Raw genomic sequence first — 16,142 nt, 5'->3', positions numbered from 1 at the left:
TGTTTTGTTTAATCCATTGGACCGCGGGTTGCCCTTTACAGAGGATGAAACATTTTTGCTAAAGAACCCAGGTCATACTTTCCTCTTGCTAGGGCGATAGCAGCCTTGCCTGACCCTGTGCGGTCTGGGCTAAGCAAAGCCTCCGGTGCTGTGAGTTCTTACCCGGGGCTTCCTCGGGGCTGTGGCGCGGTTTGGAAAAGGGGTGGACGCTGGGGCCGGACGGGGTGTGTGGGTGCTGGAGTCGGTGTGTGGGATATGGAGCCAGCCGGGGTGTGGATGCTGGAGCCGGTGTGTGTGGATGCTGGAGCCAGCCAGTGTTTATGTAGCAGCTGCCCGCAGCACCAGGCGCTCCTCTGCCGTGCTCCTCAGCCGGCTCTGCCCGAGCGCTGCGGCTGACCCCCCTGCTCCGGGGGCCGCTCGCTGTCCGTGTCACGGGCGGAGGGCCGAGGGGCGGTGCGGTGACGCGGCGGGGCGGGCAGGGGCGGTGCGGGCCGGGAGCGGGGCGGGCAGGCAGCGCAGGCAGCGGGGCGGAGCGGCAGCGGGGCCGGCACGGCCGCCATGCGCCGCTGAGGGCGCCGGCCGGGCCTCGCCATGGGGGCGCCGCCGCCCAACGGCAGCCTCGGCCTCACCGCCGGCACCCCGCGGCCCGCAGGGGCGCCGGGGCCCGGGGACCGCGGCTGCGAGAACGGCGCCCTCATGGACAGATTCGGCATCTTCCTGCAGGGGCTCCTGGGCGTCGTGGCCTTCAGCACCCTCATGCGTGAGTGGCGGGGCCGCGGCCTCCGGCCTGGCGGGGAGCGGGGGGCGGCCCGAGGACGGGTCGGGCTCGGTAGCGGTGCCGCGGCCGCGCTGCCCCGAGGCCGTCCCGGGAAGGCCCCGGCTGTCCCGGGCTCCCGGCCGGGGAGGGCTCGGAAGGGCCGCGGCGGCCTCGGGGGCGCAGCCGCCGGCGGCGCTTTGTGGGTGCCGGGTGAGCCGGAGCGGGGCCGTGCGGGGAGGCCTCAGAGGCGGTGGCTCGGGTCCTTTCGCTTTCCCAAACTTGCCTTCCCAGTGCTCGTACCCGTGCTGGTAGAATTGATTGGGTGGGTGTGTCTTCTGCTTGGGATTCTGCCAGCAGGAGGAGGCGGTGTGTGCGGGGAACCGCTCGGGTTTGGGATGTACACAAGTCACGGGTTTGGCTGATCAGTTTTGCTGCAGGTGCGCCTACCCTGTCATGTCACCAGCAGCAAAGTCATGCTTGTTTCGGTCGTGCCTCGCTTCCTTGGAGGGCCATTCCTGGGAGCTGGAGCAGCCCCAGAGCTGTGTGGCCGCTGGCAGAGCTCGGCTGGTGGGCAGGACTCCTGCCACTGCTCTCTGATTGTGGTGGAAAGGCAAGGAAGGTCTCTGGTGGCTCTGCCGCGTGGTGAGGGAGTCACAACAACCTGAAACAATTCTGGGGGGATTGTCTCTATCCCCTGGTCCAGTTAGTATCCTGTGGGTGAAGGAGTGGAAAAGAAGCCCAGTGTCATTACTCAGCTGACTGTGACCTTGCTGGTAGCAAAAAGTGGGAGAGGAAAAAGAGAACATCAGGGACATGTGTTATAGTTTGATCTAAGGACGAAGATCCTGTTTACATTAGAATTGCGCTGATGCCTTTTCGTGCTGCTGTCATACCATTGTGGTTAACTCAGACGTTTGCTACCACGTTACATTTGCATGCCTTAGTGTTCAGTCGCTATTGACAATTACATTGCTCTTCTAAAAGCTATGGGTATAGCTGTCATCCTGTGGCTGAAGGGCAGCAGTAATCAGCAGTGTAACATTTGGTCAGTGACAGCAGCCTCATAATTAGAAGTTTTAGCAGTTTCTGAACAGAAGTACCTCTGTGTAAGAAGGTGATGAGTACACAGTGTTGGTTTTAGATTTAAGGGATACAAATAGGTAATTTTTATGGATTGTGCATCAAAAGAAGAACTACAGACATTAGTTGTCAGGATGGTATATTTTTTTCTGGAAATAGTATTTTTATGTATATTATAGTAACACTGGACTAAGTGATGACAAGAAAAAGTGCCTATAAAAAGCAGGGACTAGAAAAATGAAAACCTTGTTGTTGGCTGCACTTTCTGACTTGGGTTAGGAACTGTTAAACCATGAACTGGGAGGAGACTGTTGGTGCAGTTGTGGCAGAAGGGAGTGGAAGGCAGCCAGTCCTCACAACATACTGCTGAGAGAGGAGTCTGTGTCCAAAGCAGACCAGAGCAAAAGCATAGCAACTTATCATTCTTAAAAGTGCATATATTCAAAAACAGGACAGGTTTGTTTGTCCCACCTTTGCCAGCTACATTCTCTTCCACAGTGTTTTGTGCCTCTGCCTGAGCAGGAGGAGAAGCTGGTGAGCCTGTTACACTGGTACAAGAGCAGCTCTCTCTCTGTTAAGGGCTGTTTTGTGCAAAAATTCTATTTGTCTGATAGCTGTTTCTGCATGTTTCTATTCACTAGCATCATAAAGTCACCCCAGGACACCTCTTTAAGTCATATGCAAAACACCTAGTGTGTTGTTCCAAACCCTTTAAAGTTTCCTCAACAAATAGGGCTTTTTGTGACAGGCAAGATGTGACAGAAAAGCAGGAACTTGTGGCTGAGCATGAAGGGAGAGTGTGACCTCAGCAAACATCTGGGCACCTGCACAGCTGTTCCTGTCCCAGGCTGCTGGGGCAGGAGGGGTGGCACAGCTGCTGCAGCTCTATCCCAGGACTGGTTGCATTTCAGCTGGAGTAGCTCTGGAGCTGTCTGGCACTGAGGGAGAAACAAGTGGCTGTAGGCAGGGGCTGCTTGAGATTTGTGACTGCAGTCAGGCCCCTTTGGAACAGCAGTAATTCTCTGTGTGCAGCTGTATCATTTCTCCAGCTCTTGCCTTACTGGTCTGGTATTTAAATTTAATAAGGAGGAAGTCACTTGTCTTTTGTCTTCTTTTTTTTTGAAAGGAAGCACTAGAAGAAGATGTTCTAATATTTCAGTTGTGATTAATGGTACTGAGCCCTCTGTAGTAAAAGAAATTAAAGTAATGGCACCAGAGATACATTGCACAATTGCTCTTTATGCACAGAAACTGTCTTTCTTTGAAAAATATTTGATTTGACATGTAAAGAGTAAGAAATTTTGGTAAGTGGCTTAATCAAAGGCTGACCCAGATGTGCCCTTTTCTAGACAAATTTTACCATGCTTGCATTCAGTGGAAAAAAGAAAATATTTTTAAATGTAAGCTGTAAGAGAAGAAGGACCTTTTCTGTGCCTCACTGCTGGATGTTCATCTACAAAGGACTGAAAGGCTGTTCTGAAAGCAAAATTATTTAAGATCTGACACTCCAGTGTGCCACCTCTTTGTTCATGCCCCTGTTCAGTTGCTGTAAAGCTGTGCTGTCAGCTGACCTGCCAATGATATCATTCAAACTTCATATTTGAAGGGCTAAAATGTGTTAAGTATCAGGTTTTTACTTTGTGGAAAATGTGGTGGCTCTCTGCCAGGGAGAGTGTGGCAGCTGCCCTGCTGTGTCTGTCTTCTGAAACTGGTAGGGAAGGCTTTTACAAACCCAGGCACATTGCAGCCTACCTTGTGTGTTCCCACTGCTGAATGGGCACAACCAACAGGTGACAGCAATGGTGAATTTATCACTTTCAGCTGACAAAATGTTCATTTGGCATTAATTCCTAGGTTTCCTTTACCTTGTAGCCTTTGACTCCCTGTTCTGACACACAAGGAATGAGGATCAGTTTTACCCACTCACCCCACCTTACCTTTTAAATGAATGACTTCCTTCTAGGTTTTTCCAGATTCAAATATAACCTGTCACAACCCCTAACCTTTTTCTTGTGGAAGGTGCTTTAGCTAGTGATCATCTATCTCGAGTTTCTATGGGAGCTTCCCCATCTCCCTTTAAAAGAGTTGAAGTTTGCATGTGGTTTTTATTGTTTTAAGGTAAGGCCACACGAATTCACTCCTTAGTGTCTCTGATTCCAGGTTGTACCCTGCTGTTTTTGATGTGAAGCATGTGCAGGGAGGTCCTTTTCTGATGCCTGAACCAGTAGTGAATTTACTCAATACTATCAGAGCCCACCTGTTGTGTTTAATTAGCATGAATTACTTTTATGGCTCAGCTGTGAGGCTAAAGATGTGTGAAACAGTTTCACCAAGATGCTACAGAGGTTCCAGCACAGGAAAAGCTGAACTGGAGTTGGGTGTGACAACTTCTCTTGGGTCTCTTCTGACCACAGGCTCTCACTCCCTATCCAAGGGAACTAACTGGTGAAAAACCACCTCATTTTGGCAAGTCTGCTTGCACTGGCAGCCCTCTTGGACTCTGGTCACTGACTCTCAAACCTGTTAGCCTGATGGTTTTTAGTGTATTGCTTGGTTTTGTTCTTGTTCCTCCTGCCTTCCATATGGATTTGTTTTTCACCCTGGTTTGTTTGAGCCAAGCCACTTCATAACAGGAAGTCTTAATGAGTTTCCCTTGATGGAAGAAATGCATGTTTATGCTACAGGTCACTAAGCCAAAGGTAATATTTTTCCAAAGTTTGCTGCTGTCATATTTGTATCTTATTTCACAGGATCTTGATTTAAAATGATAGCTTTGCTCCTGAGTTGTTTGAGGTTGTTTGGTGCAATATTTGTGTTTATTTCCTGATGCCACAAAGCAGGTTTTAAATACTTTAGGATAATACCATGTGTTCTGTCTGTAATTACAAGCACCTTCTGAGCATTGTGTAGTTGGGCTTTTGTTGGTAGTGCATGATAAGAGAGGGATGTTAGCACAGTGTTCTCATACATGTATGACGTTAGATGGAGGTTTAAATAACTCCATTTTTATTACCCAAACCTGGGAAAGGCATGGGGGAAAGGCCACTGCCCATCCCCTTACCCTGTCTGACAAACTGTTTAAAGTAGTTTATTTACTAAGCTTGTTTGCCAGAAGATAGGTACCTTATCAGAGTGTGGCAGTGTTTGTTTTGGGCTACTTAGGAATGGCTGAGAAATCAGATGTGAGTTGTATGATGAATTATTGAAATAGAGGAGTCAATTGGTGCTCTGTAGGTAGAAGGTTTGTGTCTGTCTGTGAGGAAAATACAAATATGCTGTAAAGGAGACCAGAGTGTGGGAGTCTGTTCCCTTTTTGTGGCCTTGTTATAGTTTGTGTCTGTACTCAGGCTGAGAAGGGTTTACAGAAGTGGAATGATTGGCTACAGGTGCAGTGAATAACCCAGTAGGTGGGTTTGCTGTTGAGTCACAGATGAAACAAAAAGAAACCATTCCAATAAAAGATACTATATATTGTAAGGTGCTCTCTTTGCTTACAGGACCTTAAAGGAAATACCTTAAAAACTACATCCTTAATGCCAGCGAACTTTACAGCAAGGTTTTCCCACTTAAAAAGCTGTCCAAGGAGAAGGAATGCTTTCTCACATAATAAGCCAACTTAGTAGGTAATTCAGTAGAATTTGAAATGCCTTAGCAAAAATGTGCTTTTCAGAGGAATTATTTCATATTTACATGAAGGTAAAGGAGTAATTTTATGGGAATAATGTTCTGGCGAGAAGGAATTAAAGGTAATTCCAGTTGCCTTTAAGAAAAAAGCATAAAATAAGCTAATGGGTACAAAAGGTCTAAACCATATGATTTAGTTGTTTTCTATAGCAATTTTCTTTCTGCTTGAGCAGGCTTAGAAAATATGAAAATTTGATAGCCTTAACATCAGCAGTGGAATACAGACCTCTGAGTAACAGCAACTAGCTTATTATGCATGGCATTTCCTGAGATGCTGGGCAGAGGCCTGCTAGCTTTATTAATAAAAGCATTTCTTCAAAAGATTATATATTATTCTGACTTGCTAATACTGCATCCTTGAATGTAGTTAATGTTCACATGAATTCCTGAGGACCTCTCAGCAGGGTCCTTTTTGTGTCCAATATTAAAACTTGTCTCAAAAGTGTCAAATCACAAATGGGAGCTTTCCTAGTTGTGAAAATACAAGCAGCATTGTGCTTGCACACCGCAGGCACGGTGCAAAATGCACTTTATTCATTCTCCTAGAGCTCTCACAAGTGCAGGCTCCTTGTGGCTTCTCGGGGCCTTTTGGGTCGCTGTGACCCCGAGATTGTTACAAGTCCCTTTTCCCAGCCCGAGCGCTTGAAGAATGAGTCAGAGCTCTTCAGTTCTTGGTCAAAGGCTGTTTGTTGTTTCTTATCTATAAAAAATTTTTCTCCTGCCCTGCCGAGGTTCATCCAGCAGGACAGTTCCAGGCACTCTGCCTGCCCCTGGGGCAGGGTTATGTCTTTATACTAAAAACTACATATACTATGTTTGCAATAACTTCCCAATGCCTATCACCTCTACTAGACAGTGAGCTTCTACTCTAAACCAATCTCTAAGTGCCAACATCACAGCAGAAGATGGAGGCCAAGAAGAAGAAGGAGAAAGCCTGGACATGCCCAGTTCCCTCCATCTTGCCTCCTGAACCCCCATACCAAAAACCCTAAAATCTACTTTTCCACCCCGTGATAACTTCACTATCATTCTACCTAGACTGTTGTGGCTTGCTGATCTTCATCTAAGGTTGGTAATTTGCTCCACGAGTCATAATCCACAGGTGTTTTGGGCTCTGTGCTATGGTTTCTGAGCCCCCTGGCAGGAGTTCTGGCCGTCCTGAGCAGTCAGAGGGATGTTCTGGGTTCCCACCGTGGCTTGCCAGGTAAATGCAGAGCTGGCATTGCAATGTGTGCTTGGAAAGAGTTGAAGGAGCACTCTGGGGTACCGCAGCAGTGGGGATGGGTCCCTCTGCAGGTAAAGGAGCACTGGCAAGTTGTGCTGTTGAACTGTGCTAAAAGGCCACGTTCGGGAGAGCGTTTTTCGGAAGTAGGACGTGCCCAAAGCTGCCCGGGGAGCAGCGGGACTGGCGGGTGGCGGGGTCGGGGCAGGACCCTGGACAGCGCCGGGTTCGGGGCCCGGCCGGGGCCGCTGCCCCTGAGCCGCCGTGCGCGGGGCTCGGCCCGGACAGGGCAGGGCTGAGGCTGCTCCTCCCGGCTGGCTGCGGGCCCGGCAGGAAACAGCGCGGCGTGATGGCTGGAGAAATAAATGTGTGTTACTCTCTTCCTCCTTCGGGCCCGTGCCCTGGCAATCAGTGACGATCGGTATCGCGGGGCTGTTGGTGTGTAGGTTAAGTGTCTGCTTGGGGCTGCAGGACTCGGAGAAGCCTTGTGAGGTCCCTTTGGTCAGGGCCAAGGAAATTGTGCCTTACAATGATCCAGTGTTTCCCTATCCCCAGATGGTGAGGTATCGCTTGCAGCCATGTAGCATTGCTGCTGCTTGTTTGCTTTAAATAAATCATCAGCCCTTCCAGTGCCTCTGTACATCCCAAGCTGAGTTTGAGACAAATAGGAGAGATGCACTACGAGCTGGAGCAGAAAGAAGAAATCCAACCCTGACCGAATTAGCAAAGTAAATTACTTTCTTTTGCCATGCTAATATTGTATTACTATTTAACAGGAAAAATCTGTGTGGAATAAGTTCTGTCCATTGTGAACTCTCCGGAAAAAGGCACATCTTGCTGACAAATTTCATGCTGTGCAAAAGCATGTAATAATAGGGTTGGAAAATGATCCTTTTTAAGTGAAGGAAATACCTGCTTTTTTATTAAAGCTGCTTTCAAGATGTCCAATTCTTAGTTGCCATAGATTGTAATAGCACTTTATTGGTCCTCATGCCCTGATCATGTCAGGTTATTAATATTTTAGTGTCACTAACTATCCTTGAAACACCATGCCAGTAAAAGTTAAGACAAGGAAAATAAGGCACCAATTTAGACAAATAATCTGCAATCTCTAAGTCTCTTTTCATTAGGTCTGATGCCCTACTTTGTCCTGCTGACTCAGAAAGTGTTACATTTTCTTATTACTCAGCCTGATTGCTGGCTGTAGTTGTAGGCCCCATAATAAGATTGTTCTAAGTATAATTACACATGTCATTCACATTATGAAATGTTTAGGAAAAAGGATAAGTTATGTTGACATTTGTAAACTGTTAAAATGATAAATTATCCAGGAACTCTGAAGCTGTGTTTAATTAGGATGAACTTCTGGACTGTTAGCTAGACTGGTGTTTAACTCTAAAGTGCATAGTGAATGTCTCCTGACTGGTGTTTTATAATTAAATCTGTAAGGAGCTGATTTGCACAGACACACAGGCTGCAGTTTTGCATTCTGTGGTGATATTAATTTCATGGTTAATGAAGTTTGCATTCTTAAAGTGGTATTTAACAAGGTCTTATCTGTGTGGATTTTGTTGATGAAGTGAAAAATCAGGTCTGCTTCCTCATGCCTGCTGGTAGGAAATGCTTTGCACTCTCAAAGATTTCTTGATCTCAGCAAAATTTATTCCCTGTGAAACTCAGTTTGTTAAATCTCTGGCAGACTGAACACAAGCTCAGGGCTTGCGTGAGTCTGCCTTTGCTGGCAGTGTGGTGTGGACATGAGGTTTTAGGGTTTACTCAGGGATAATTAAACCTATTCACAGTGATGGTCATGATACTGAGACCTGCTTTTCTGCCACTTACCCTGAATCACACATTTTATATCTATTTGTTGTCATAACCTCATACATATGTTGTCATATGTAAGGAAGGTTGAGAATAAAAATGAGCTAAAATGAATTTACAGTTCAAATTCCTCAGAGCTCAGTGTTCAAGGTTCAGATTCATAGTTCCAGGTGTGAGTTACTTTACAGACATGCAGGGCTACAGCAGGGGAAAGTCGTGTCAAGGAAGTTACTAAAGTTACTTGGTTTTTTTCTGGGTTTTACGGTGTTTTTTCCTCTAAATGTTGCACTTTTTTAAAATAATAAGCAAATATTGTTTTTTAATTTGATATGTTTTGTTGTGGTTTTGGTCATTTTGTCTTCTGTGACATTTTTGGCTAGCCCAGGTTCTAAGGCCAAGCATTCCTCCTCCTCTCTTGGTGATTGATGTATGTGGGCTTGCCTGAGAGAAAAGGAGAACGGTGCCACAGTTCCTTATTTTCTCTGGTGGTGGGGCAGTACCAAGCTCAGGGGCAGCTGCTCTGGGAGCTGCAGGGTGCTCAGGAGGTGAAGATTTGTGACAAGGAGTTTGTTTGGGTGCTGCTGCTGTTGGAGAGGTTTCTCCATTGCTCCACTGAGCCTGTGAAAGGGATGAACCCATGGAAGTAAATACAAGTAAGGTTCACCACAGCAATCTTGGACAGTCTAGGCAGTCCCTTTGAGAAAGTTCTTTACTTACAGAAGCAACCTTTGCTTGCTTTTTCTTGTTTCACTGTGATAATTTTTATTTCTGTTTCTCAAAAATGCAGGATTTTTCCGTGGAACAAAAATTACTTTTAAATTACAAGCAGCTATTCACAACTACCAGCATATATCCTCTGTCTCTCATAATTTCTGAAGATACTATGCTCTAAAATTTTAATGCCATTTTAGAATAATTGCCTTTACTCCCTTCCTGGTACTTGAGAAGCTGCTATTCAGTATCTTCCAGCACATCCTCCTTGCTTTGAAGCAGGTGGTGTGACCAACAGCCTACATTATTTTATATACATAGGACTTAAAAGCTTTCTTTGGAAGGTAATTGTAATGATAGAAGACAAAATAGTCTAAGGAGCTTTAAAATTATGGGGCGGGAAGTCCTACCCTCCTCCATCTAATCTTAAAACCTTGAGTTACTTATGGCAAATGTTTTCAGTGCTGGCATTAGGTTTTGATGTAGTTAAGAAATAAGAAGCCTTTTGCAGGTGGAAATCGTTACATGATTTCAGCCTGATTTCATAAATTTCATTTATGAAGTGTATACCTAGTTGTTAGATACATTATATCAAAGAAGTCTCCATAATTGGCCTCTGACTCTCCTTTCATGGTATTTGATCATGTGTAAAGAGAATATATGAAAGCAGGTTGTGTATCTTTTGTTCTTTTTAGAACAGTTGGTGTTGTATGAAATGTCTGTCTTGCAAATCAATGCTCTGGTAGTTCCAGCCTAGAAAGACTGAATCTGGTAAGGAAAGCTCTTTAGAATTTAAATGGCTTCTGAACATACAGTTTACATCTACCTTTGGCCTCCTTGATTTAACATATTTGCTGTGTTATCATTTTTTACAAAGTTTTTACAGTTTTCCTTTTACATCTTTTTTTGTATCTGAACTTACATTTCAGGTTTGCTTTCTGCTTTTAAAACTGTTACAGTTTCTGCCTTGCTGAATATTTTAATGAATGGTGATTGAGTTTGGAGCTGTGCTGTGGCAGTTCTGCCCGTTCCCAAGAGCTGATTTAAAACAAGCAGCTTGAATGACTTTAAGTTCATTGATACCTGTTGTCATACTAATAATGTTCAGAAAGCTTCATGTATTATTGAGTGATCTTGTGAATGCTGTATGTGAAAATGGTGTTGTGAATCGTAAATTGCTGCTTAGTGCACATTAATATGGATTGATTCTATTTGTCTTGTGCTAAATAATTCATGTTTCCCAAATGGTTCTGATTTCTAACACAGAAAAAAATCCACTTGAACACAGCAGACTGTATTTTTCAGTCTTCACTGGGTGCTTGCATAGCATGGCAGGAATGGCACAGCTGTTTTTCTAGCAACCTTGCTTTTTCACTTGGCAGTTGTTTAATGATACCTGCTTCAGAATATAAAAGTGTTTGCAGGAGGGATCTGTATCAACTTTCCAATGCCAATCTCACAGGCATTTTCACAGGAAGCTTAGATTTGCTTTGCTTTAACTATCTCATACCTGTTGAAGAAACAGAATAGCAAATGCATCTCTCTGAATGTGCTGGGAAACTGATTTATTATAACTTTCAAGCAGAGCACACCTTGACCCAACAGTGCTGTGTATGCTAAATGCAAAGATAACAAATGCCTGTCTCTTAAGACTGAATTGTGGCTTTTAACTTTATTATTTGGATAAATATTTCCTAAGCTACTTGTGCTGTTTACCTTAGAGTTCTTAAAGCAGTTACTTGCATCCCTTTCTTTTTAGTATTGCCATGGCTTTTGGGAGCTGAGGGCTGGATGCTTCTGTTTACAGGGTGTGTTGTAGATGCATTTTATGACTTCTAAAGTGCTTCCCTCTCTGGGGAGACAGCAAATAGGTTAGTAATCAAAAGTGTGAAGTTGTGTGCAATTCTCCCTCTGCTAAGTTAGTTTAGTTGTTTTAAAAGTAAGCTTTACCTTTAAGAAAAAGGAAAAAAGCCCCATGACAATGGCTGTTGATGTGGAGTGTCTGGGCTGCTGGCTCTGCCAAGATGTATTTGTTTCCTTTATTGACAGCCAAGTTAATGCATCTGTCAGGGCCACACAGTCATGTGCTACCAGGATGCACGAGATCAGTCTTGCTGAAATTGTCTTAGGCTGAGTTGTATGCAGGTAATATGATTTATTTGTGTCTCCCACAGCCAATCTATACAAGCTAAGGATTTAGGAAAAAATTTTTGGAGCCTAAAGTGCATACATGTTAGGGGAAAAAAAACTCACCAGCCTCATGTAATGCATTTGGCTGCCTTTCCTGAAGCAGCAGAATCATCTGATTTATTCCAAAGCTCAGATTGCAGTATTTATTCTTTTCCTGATAATGATTTGTCCTCTCCTCCCCTGCACTGTGAAGGGGAGCTTTACTTTGTGATAGCCATTCCCTGCAGAATGACTATAAAGTTTTAGCTCTCACTAAACCTTTGAAGGGAGAAAATTTACAGGTAGGTTTTTAGCTGGCTTTGGAAGCAGGTAGGAAGTAAATGCTTTTACACAGGTAACTTTCAGTTACTGTATTTCACCAGCATTTATCTAGCAAGCACTTCTGCCCGTTTGATAAATAATGTGGAATCCAGTGCTGGCACCTTGTTTTCAGTCATCTCATGTCATCTGTGTTGAGACAAAGGAGCCCAGGTCATGAGATAGCTGGGCTCGATGGATGCTTGGCACTGATGTCTTTAACTTTGCAGTAAAACAGAGCCCCTTGTTCTCTGCTCTGACAGAAGTTCCAGTCAGGCTCACAAAGATTTTGCTGCCTTATCACAACATTATTGTCACTGCTGGCAGTGGAACAGAGACTGAGATAAGATCTGTGGTTTGCAGGTACCTTGTGGCTGTCCAGGCACTGCATCTCTAGTGTGACAGTGTCCCTGAATAACCAACTGGCTGGGTCATTAAACTTTATTGTGTCCAGCTTTCTATAAAGTTTCTCCCTGGGTGACCTTCTTTAATGGACCAGTTCTTAATTACACTACAGAATCATTAAGGCCAAGGGCACAGTGGGATTAAGAAAGGGGTTGGGTTCTTGCATGGCTAATGTTTTCTCTCTTGCAGAAGTTTGAAAAATCCTTTTTGCTGGGCAGCAGAGCTGGAGGCTCATGCACTTTGTAGGATGTCAGTCTAATACTGATTAGAACAAAATTTTCCCTTGAGTGAATTATTCCATAACTTTTTTCATCATGAAGAAACCATGGTTCCTGGTGTGTTTCTCTAATGCAGCAATATCACTGGAAATCAGTTCTAATCCAATATAATTTCTGCTTTAGTACCGTGGGTGTCTCATGTGTGGAGAAGTCTGTGTCCTTAAGCCAAAATATTATGTAGAATTCTGGGGCTCTTATGCAGGGAAATGAGCAGCAGGCTTAGGGTGTCCTGCATTTGAGCATGTAGCTGATGGGACATAGGAGTGGAAGGAAGAATTTGCAGTAGGGCAAAAACTGAATTGCCAAGAGCATAGTGCATTTTGGGGCTGGGGAAATGGCACTGGTTCTTTTGGTGCTTATTGCAATCACATTTATTGCCTCTTTTAAAACAAATACAGAGAAAATTCCTTTTTTTTTTAACTCTGAGTATGGGGAGATGCTGAGCTCATAGGAGTCACAAAAGCTTTTGGCAATTGAGTGATATATGGTTTACACACCTATATATCTTTTGTAAATCATCATTGTAGCCTATTCTCATTGGACATGTTGTTTCTTGCACAGTTAATTCTAAAAAGAAAAATTCTATTTTGGGGAAATCTTCATGTAATCTCATGTAATTATTTATTCTCACTATGCTGCTACCAAGAAAATAATGGGAAAGGAACAAAGTGAAATAGCAAGACAAGCCTCTTAAAGGCTTTGCTTTAATAGTAAAGGGAGGTAAGTGCAAATGAATAAAAAATCGCAAATAACGTGAAATTCATTGGTAGTTGTCATTCCATAGTGAATTTTCAGGACTTACTAGTGTGCATATGCTTGTTCAGAACAGACATGGTTCCACTGTTGTGGGAGAAGTGTTGATACTAACAAGTAGAACAGTGTTTTTCAAAGTCTTCCCAAAAAGAGTTTTAAAAAATAAAAATCTAGCCTGTGTATGTAGTTGACTTTACAAGTTTTTTTACAAGGTTAGAAAGTGCAGGTTCGGATTTGTGAGGCATATGATCTGATAACCAAATGTTCTGGAAATAATGCCATTCTTAGAGAGTGGTCATCTGAAAATCTGCATCAGATTCCAAGCTTGGGTGCTACTGCTTGGTGTAACTTCAGTGTTATTCCACACACAGTGAGCAAACACTGGTACAGGAAACTTGCAGTCCTTGTCAGGAATGTGGATTCCTGTGCAGCAATACCAAAGTAGCCTGCAGATCCCAGCAGTCTTGCACTGTGAGGGCTGTGTTGGAGGATCTGTCTGGTGGCAAACCTGTTACTTGGGAAGCTCACACTGCAGCAGATTTCTCAGTGTGAGATTCTGTCCCTCCACATATGTGTGTGTGTGTGTGATTTTCAGTTAGCCATACTTTAGTCCTTTGATAATTGGTTCAAATCTTGGAACTTTTCAAGTGTCAGATCACAGAAAAACGTGTTCTAGACTTTAATACCAATTTTTTTTTGAAGGGACTCCAAATGTCACCTGCTGCCACCTCCTGCTCAGGGCAGGGCTGGCCCAGCCCCCTTGCTTGGAGCCTTGTCCAGGGTAATTTTCAAGCTCTGTCAGACTGCAGTCGCTGCATGTTCTTGGGACAACTTGTTGCAGAATTTAATTGGCCTCACTGGAAATTTTTTTACTTCTTTCATCCTGGAATTTCCCTGGCTCCAGCTTGTGGCTGTTTCCTGTGAGAAGGGTCCAGTGCTGCCCCAGCTGAAAGTGCCCATGCATGTGAGGAAATGTGAATGTGGTGTGCAAATGTGATCCTCACCAACCTTTCCTCCTTTTCTCTTTGGCCAGCTCAGCTGTTGCTCTGCTGAGGTCTGATGGCAGAAATGTGTAGGAGATTTATGAAATGTATCAGTCACATGCTTTGGCTGTGACCCATCTTTGAAAAAGTTTTGAGAAGCACTGGAAACACAGGTGACATTCCTCAGAAGAGCAGTGTTGTCACAGTGCAGCTGCAGAGGACATTGAACATGTTGGGGTTTTTTATTTTTTTTTCTTCAAATTAATGAGCTAGAGAAATCTTTGATCTTTACTGGGGTCATAAAGATTCTTAATGAGAACTGCCAGAACCTGCATCTAAGAAATGCAGTAGTGCATGATACATAGAAACATTTCAAAGGTGTGAGATGAGCCAGGTTTGTGCTGCTACAAGAGCAACCATCCAGAAACTAAGAGTTCTTGAATCGTATTGAAGTTACTTCACATCAGCAAAATAGTTCCTGTGAGACTTCTTGAGAAGATGAAGGAGAGAAAGAAAGGCTGGATTTCAAGTATTGCTTTGCGTATTGACAACTTGGAGAGGTTTTATTTCATTTCTTTTCTCTGTTCTGGCTGTTATTTTTCCCTATGAGTCTTCTGAAATTCTGATTGCCAAACTCCCACATTAAAGTAAGTGTTAGAAACCCTTCCACAGTACTCTGGCATTAATTATTCCTAGAATTTCAATGAAGTGGGAAGACAATTCAATGAACTTGAATTTTGCATTAGTAATACTGTGTCTTATATGCTTATCTATTATCTGTCCATCTGGCAACTCACATGCTTGTTGGCAGAAGTGCTTTTATTTCCTTTCCTGAAAAATTCTGGCACTGAATGTGTAAACAAGCAGCCCTTCTTTCTTCCTTTATAATTCAGCATGAGCTTGTGCCCGTTATTAGTTAATGAATGTGAACTGTGCAGGATGGCTGCCGGTGCGAGCGCGGCTCCGCGCTGAGCAGATGGAGCAGCGGCGCGTCCTCGCCGGCAGAGCCGGCAGATTGAGATCCATCTGTCAGCTGACACTCACAGCCAGCCCCAGCCTGTGCTCAGACTGCCAGCAGCAGCAATCCTGGCTGCTTTTGGCCGAGCACAAGGGGCCAAATCATTTCCCCTCCCCACTTTGGTAGGTGCTGGAAGTGCAGGAAAGATTCTGTAAAAAGTGTGTGCTGGCTTTTGGTTCTAAAATTAATGTACTACTGGCGAGCCTGCTGAGGACCCTGAGCTTACCAGTGTGGTTCTCTGCAGCCTGTGGGGTTTTTGCTCAGTTTAGTTACTGGGAAGCTCAAATTCTGCATCGGGGTGTGTTGAGATGTACCTGGCAATGTCTGCAGCTGTCAGAAACACCTGATGCTCACAGACACTGCTGCAAGGGGCTGGGCAAACAGAACCTCCTGTGCACAGGTACATATTCATCAGGTTGCACCTCCTCAAGATTTTACTCATTTCATTTTTGTGGTGTGATCAACCAGTCAGCATTCCAAAAACACAGCTGCAGAGGCTTTCCAAGCATGCTCTCCTGTTTAATGTGAACTCAAATGAAATGTGTTTCTAGAACTGGCCAGAGAAACACAGACCTTATCCAGGCTGTTTCTCAGTACAGATAAAATCTGAAATGCTGTTAGTGGAATTGCTTTTGAATATCCTCTTCCAAAATGAATTTTTGTGAATTTTTAAAAGAAATTAATGGATCCAGGGACAATGTACAACTTCATAGCAATAATAGAATTCAGGGGTGGAACTCACCCCTGCCCAAAGCATGCACACCATAGCAGTTTATTGCCATTTTGTCTACAGAAAAGCATCTTGCACTAACTCCACAGTAAGTTGAAACTTCTGTTTCTTGCATTTGTTTTGTGATGCTTTGTGGCTTCCTGTTGTTACACAAAAGTGCCACTAATTAAAGTACTCCATAGTGTGACTGGGGAGGACTTGTCATAAATA

At 44.2% G+C, this 16,142-nt stretch overlaps 1 protein-coding gene across 3 annotated transcripts in view; it reads left to right on the top strand.

Annotated features, from left to right (window-relative positions):
• The first annotated feature begins 498 nt into the window (after positions 1 to 498).
• The window catches only part of STIMATE (STIM activating enhancer), a 34,073-nt gene continuing 18,429 nt past the window's right edge, over positions 499 to 16,142 (top strand). For 2 of the 3 annotated variants that reach the window (XM_071439897.1, XM_071439896.1), the window contains exon 1: positions 504 to 760. In XM_071439897.1, coding sequence (XP_071295998.1) covers positions 592 to 760 — 169 coding nt within the window. In that variant the 5' untranslated portion in view covers positions 504 to 591. Of the gene's footprint in view, positions 761 to 16,142 lie in introns of all 3 variants that reach the window. The other variant, XM_071439898.1, reaches the window with a different exon arrangement.

The sequence above is a fragment of the Agelaius tricolor genome, unplaced genomic scaffold (genome assembly GCF_023055355.1).
Source record: "Agelaius tricolor isolate 1412-34295 unplaced genomic scaffold, bAgeTri1.0.p SCAF_14, whole genome shotgun sequence".
In the NCBI taxonomy this organism is placed as follows: Eukaryota; Metazoa; Chordata; class Aves; order Passeriformes; family Icteridae; genus Agelaius; species Agelaius tricolor.
Note: the sequence above shows the minus strand (reverse complement) of the source record. Positions and strands in the feature narration are given on the sequence as shown.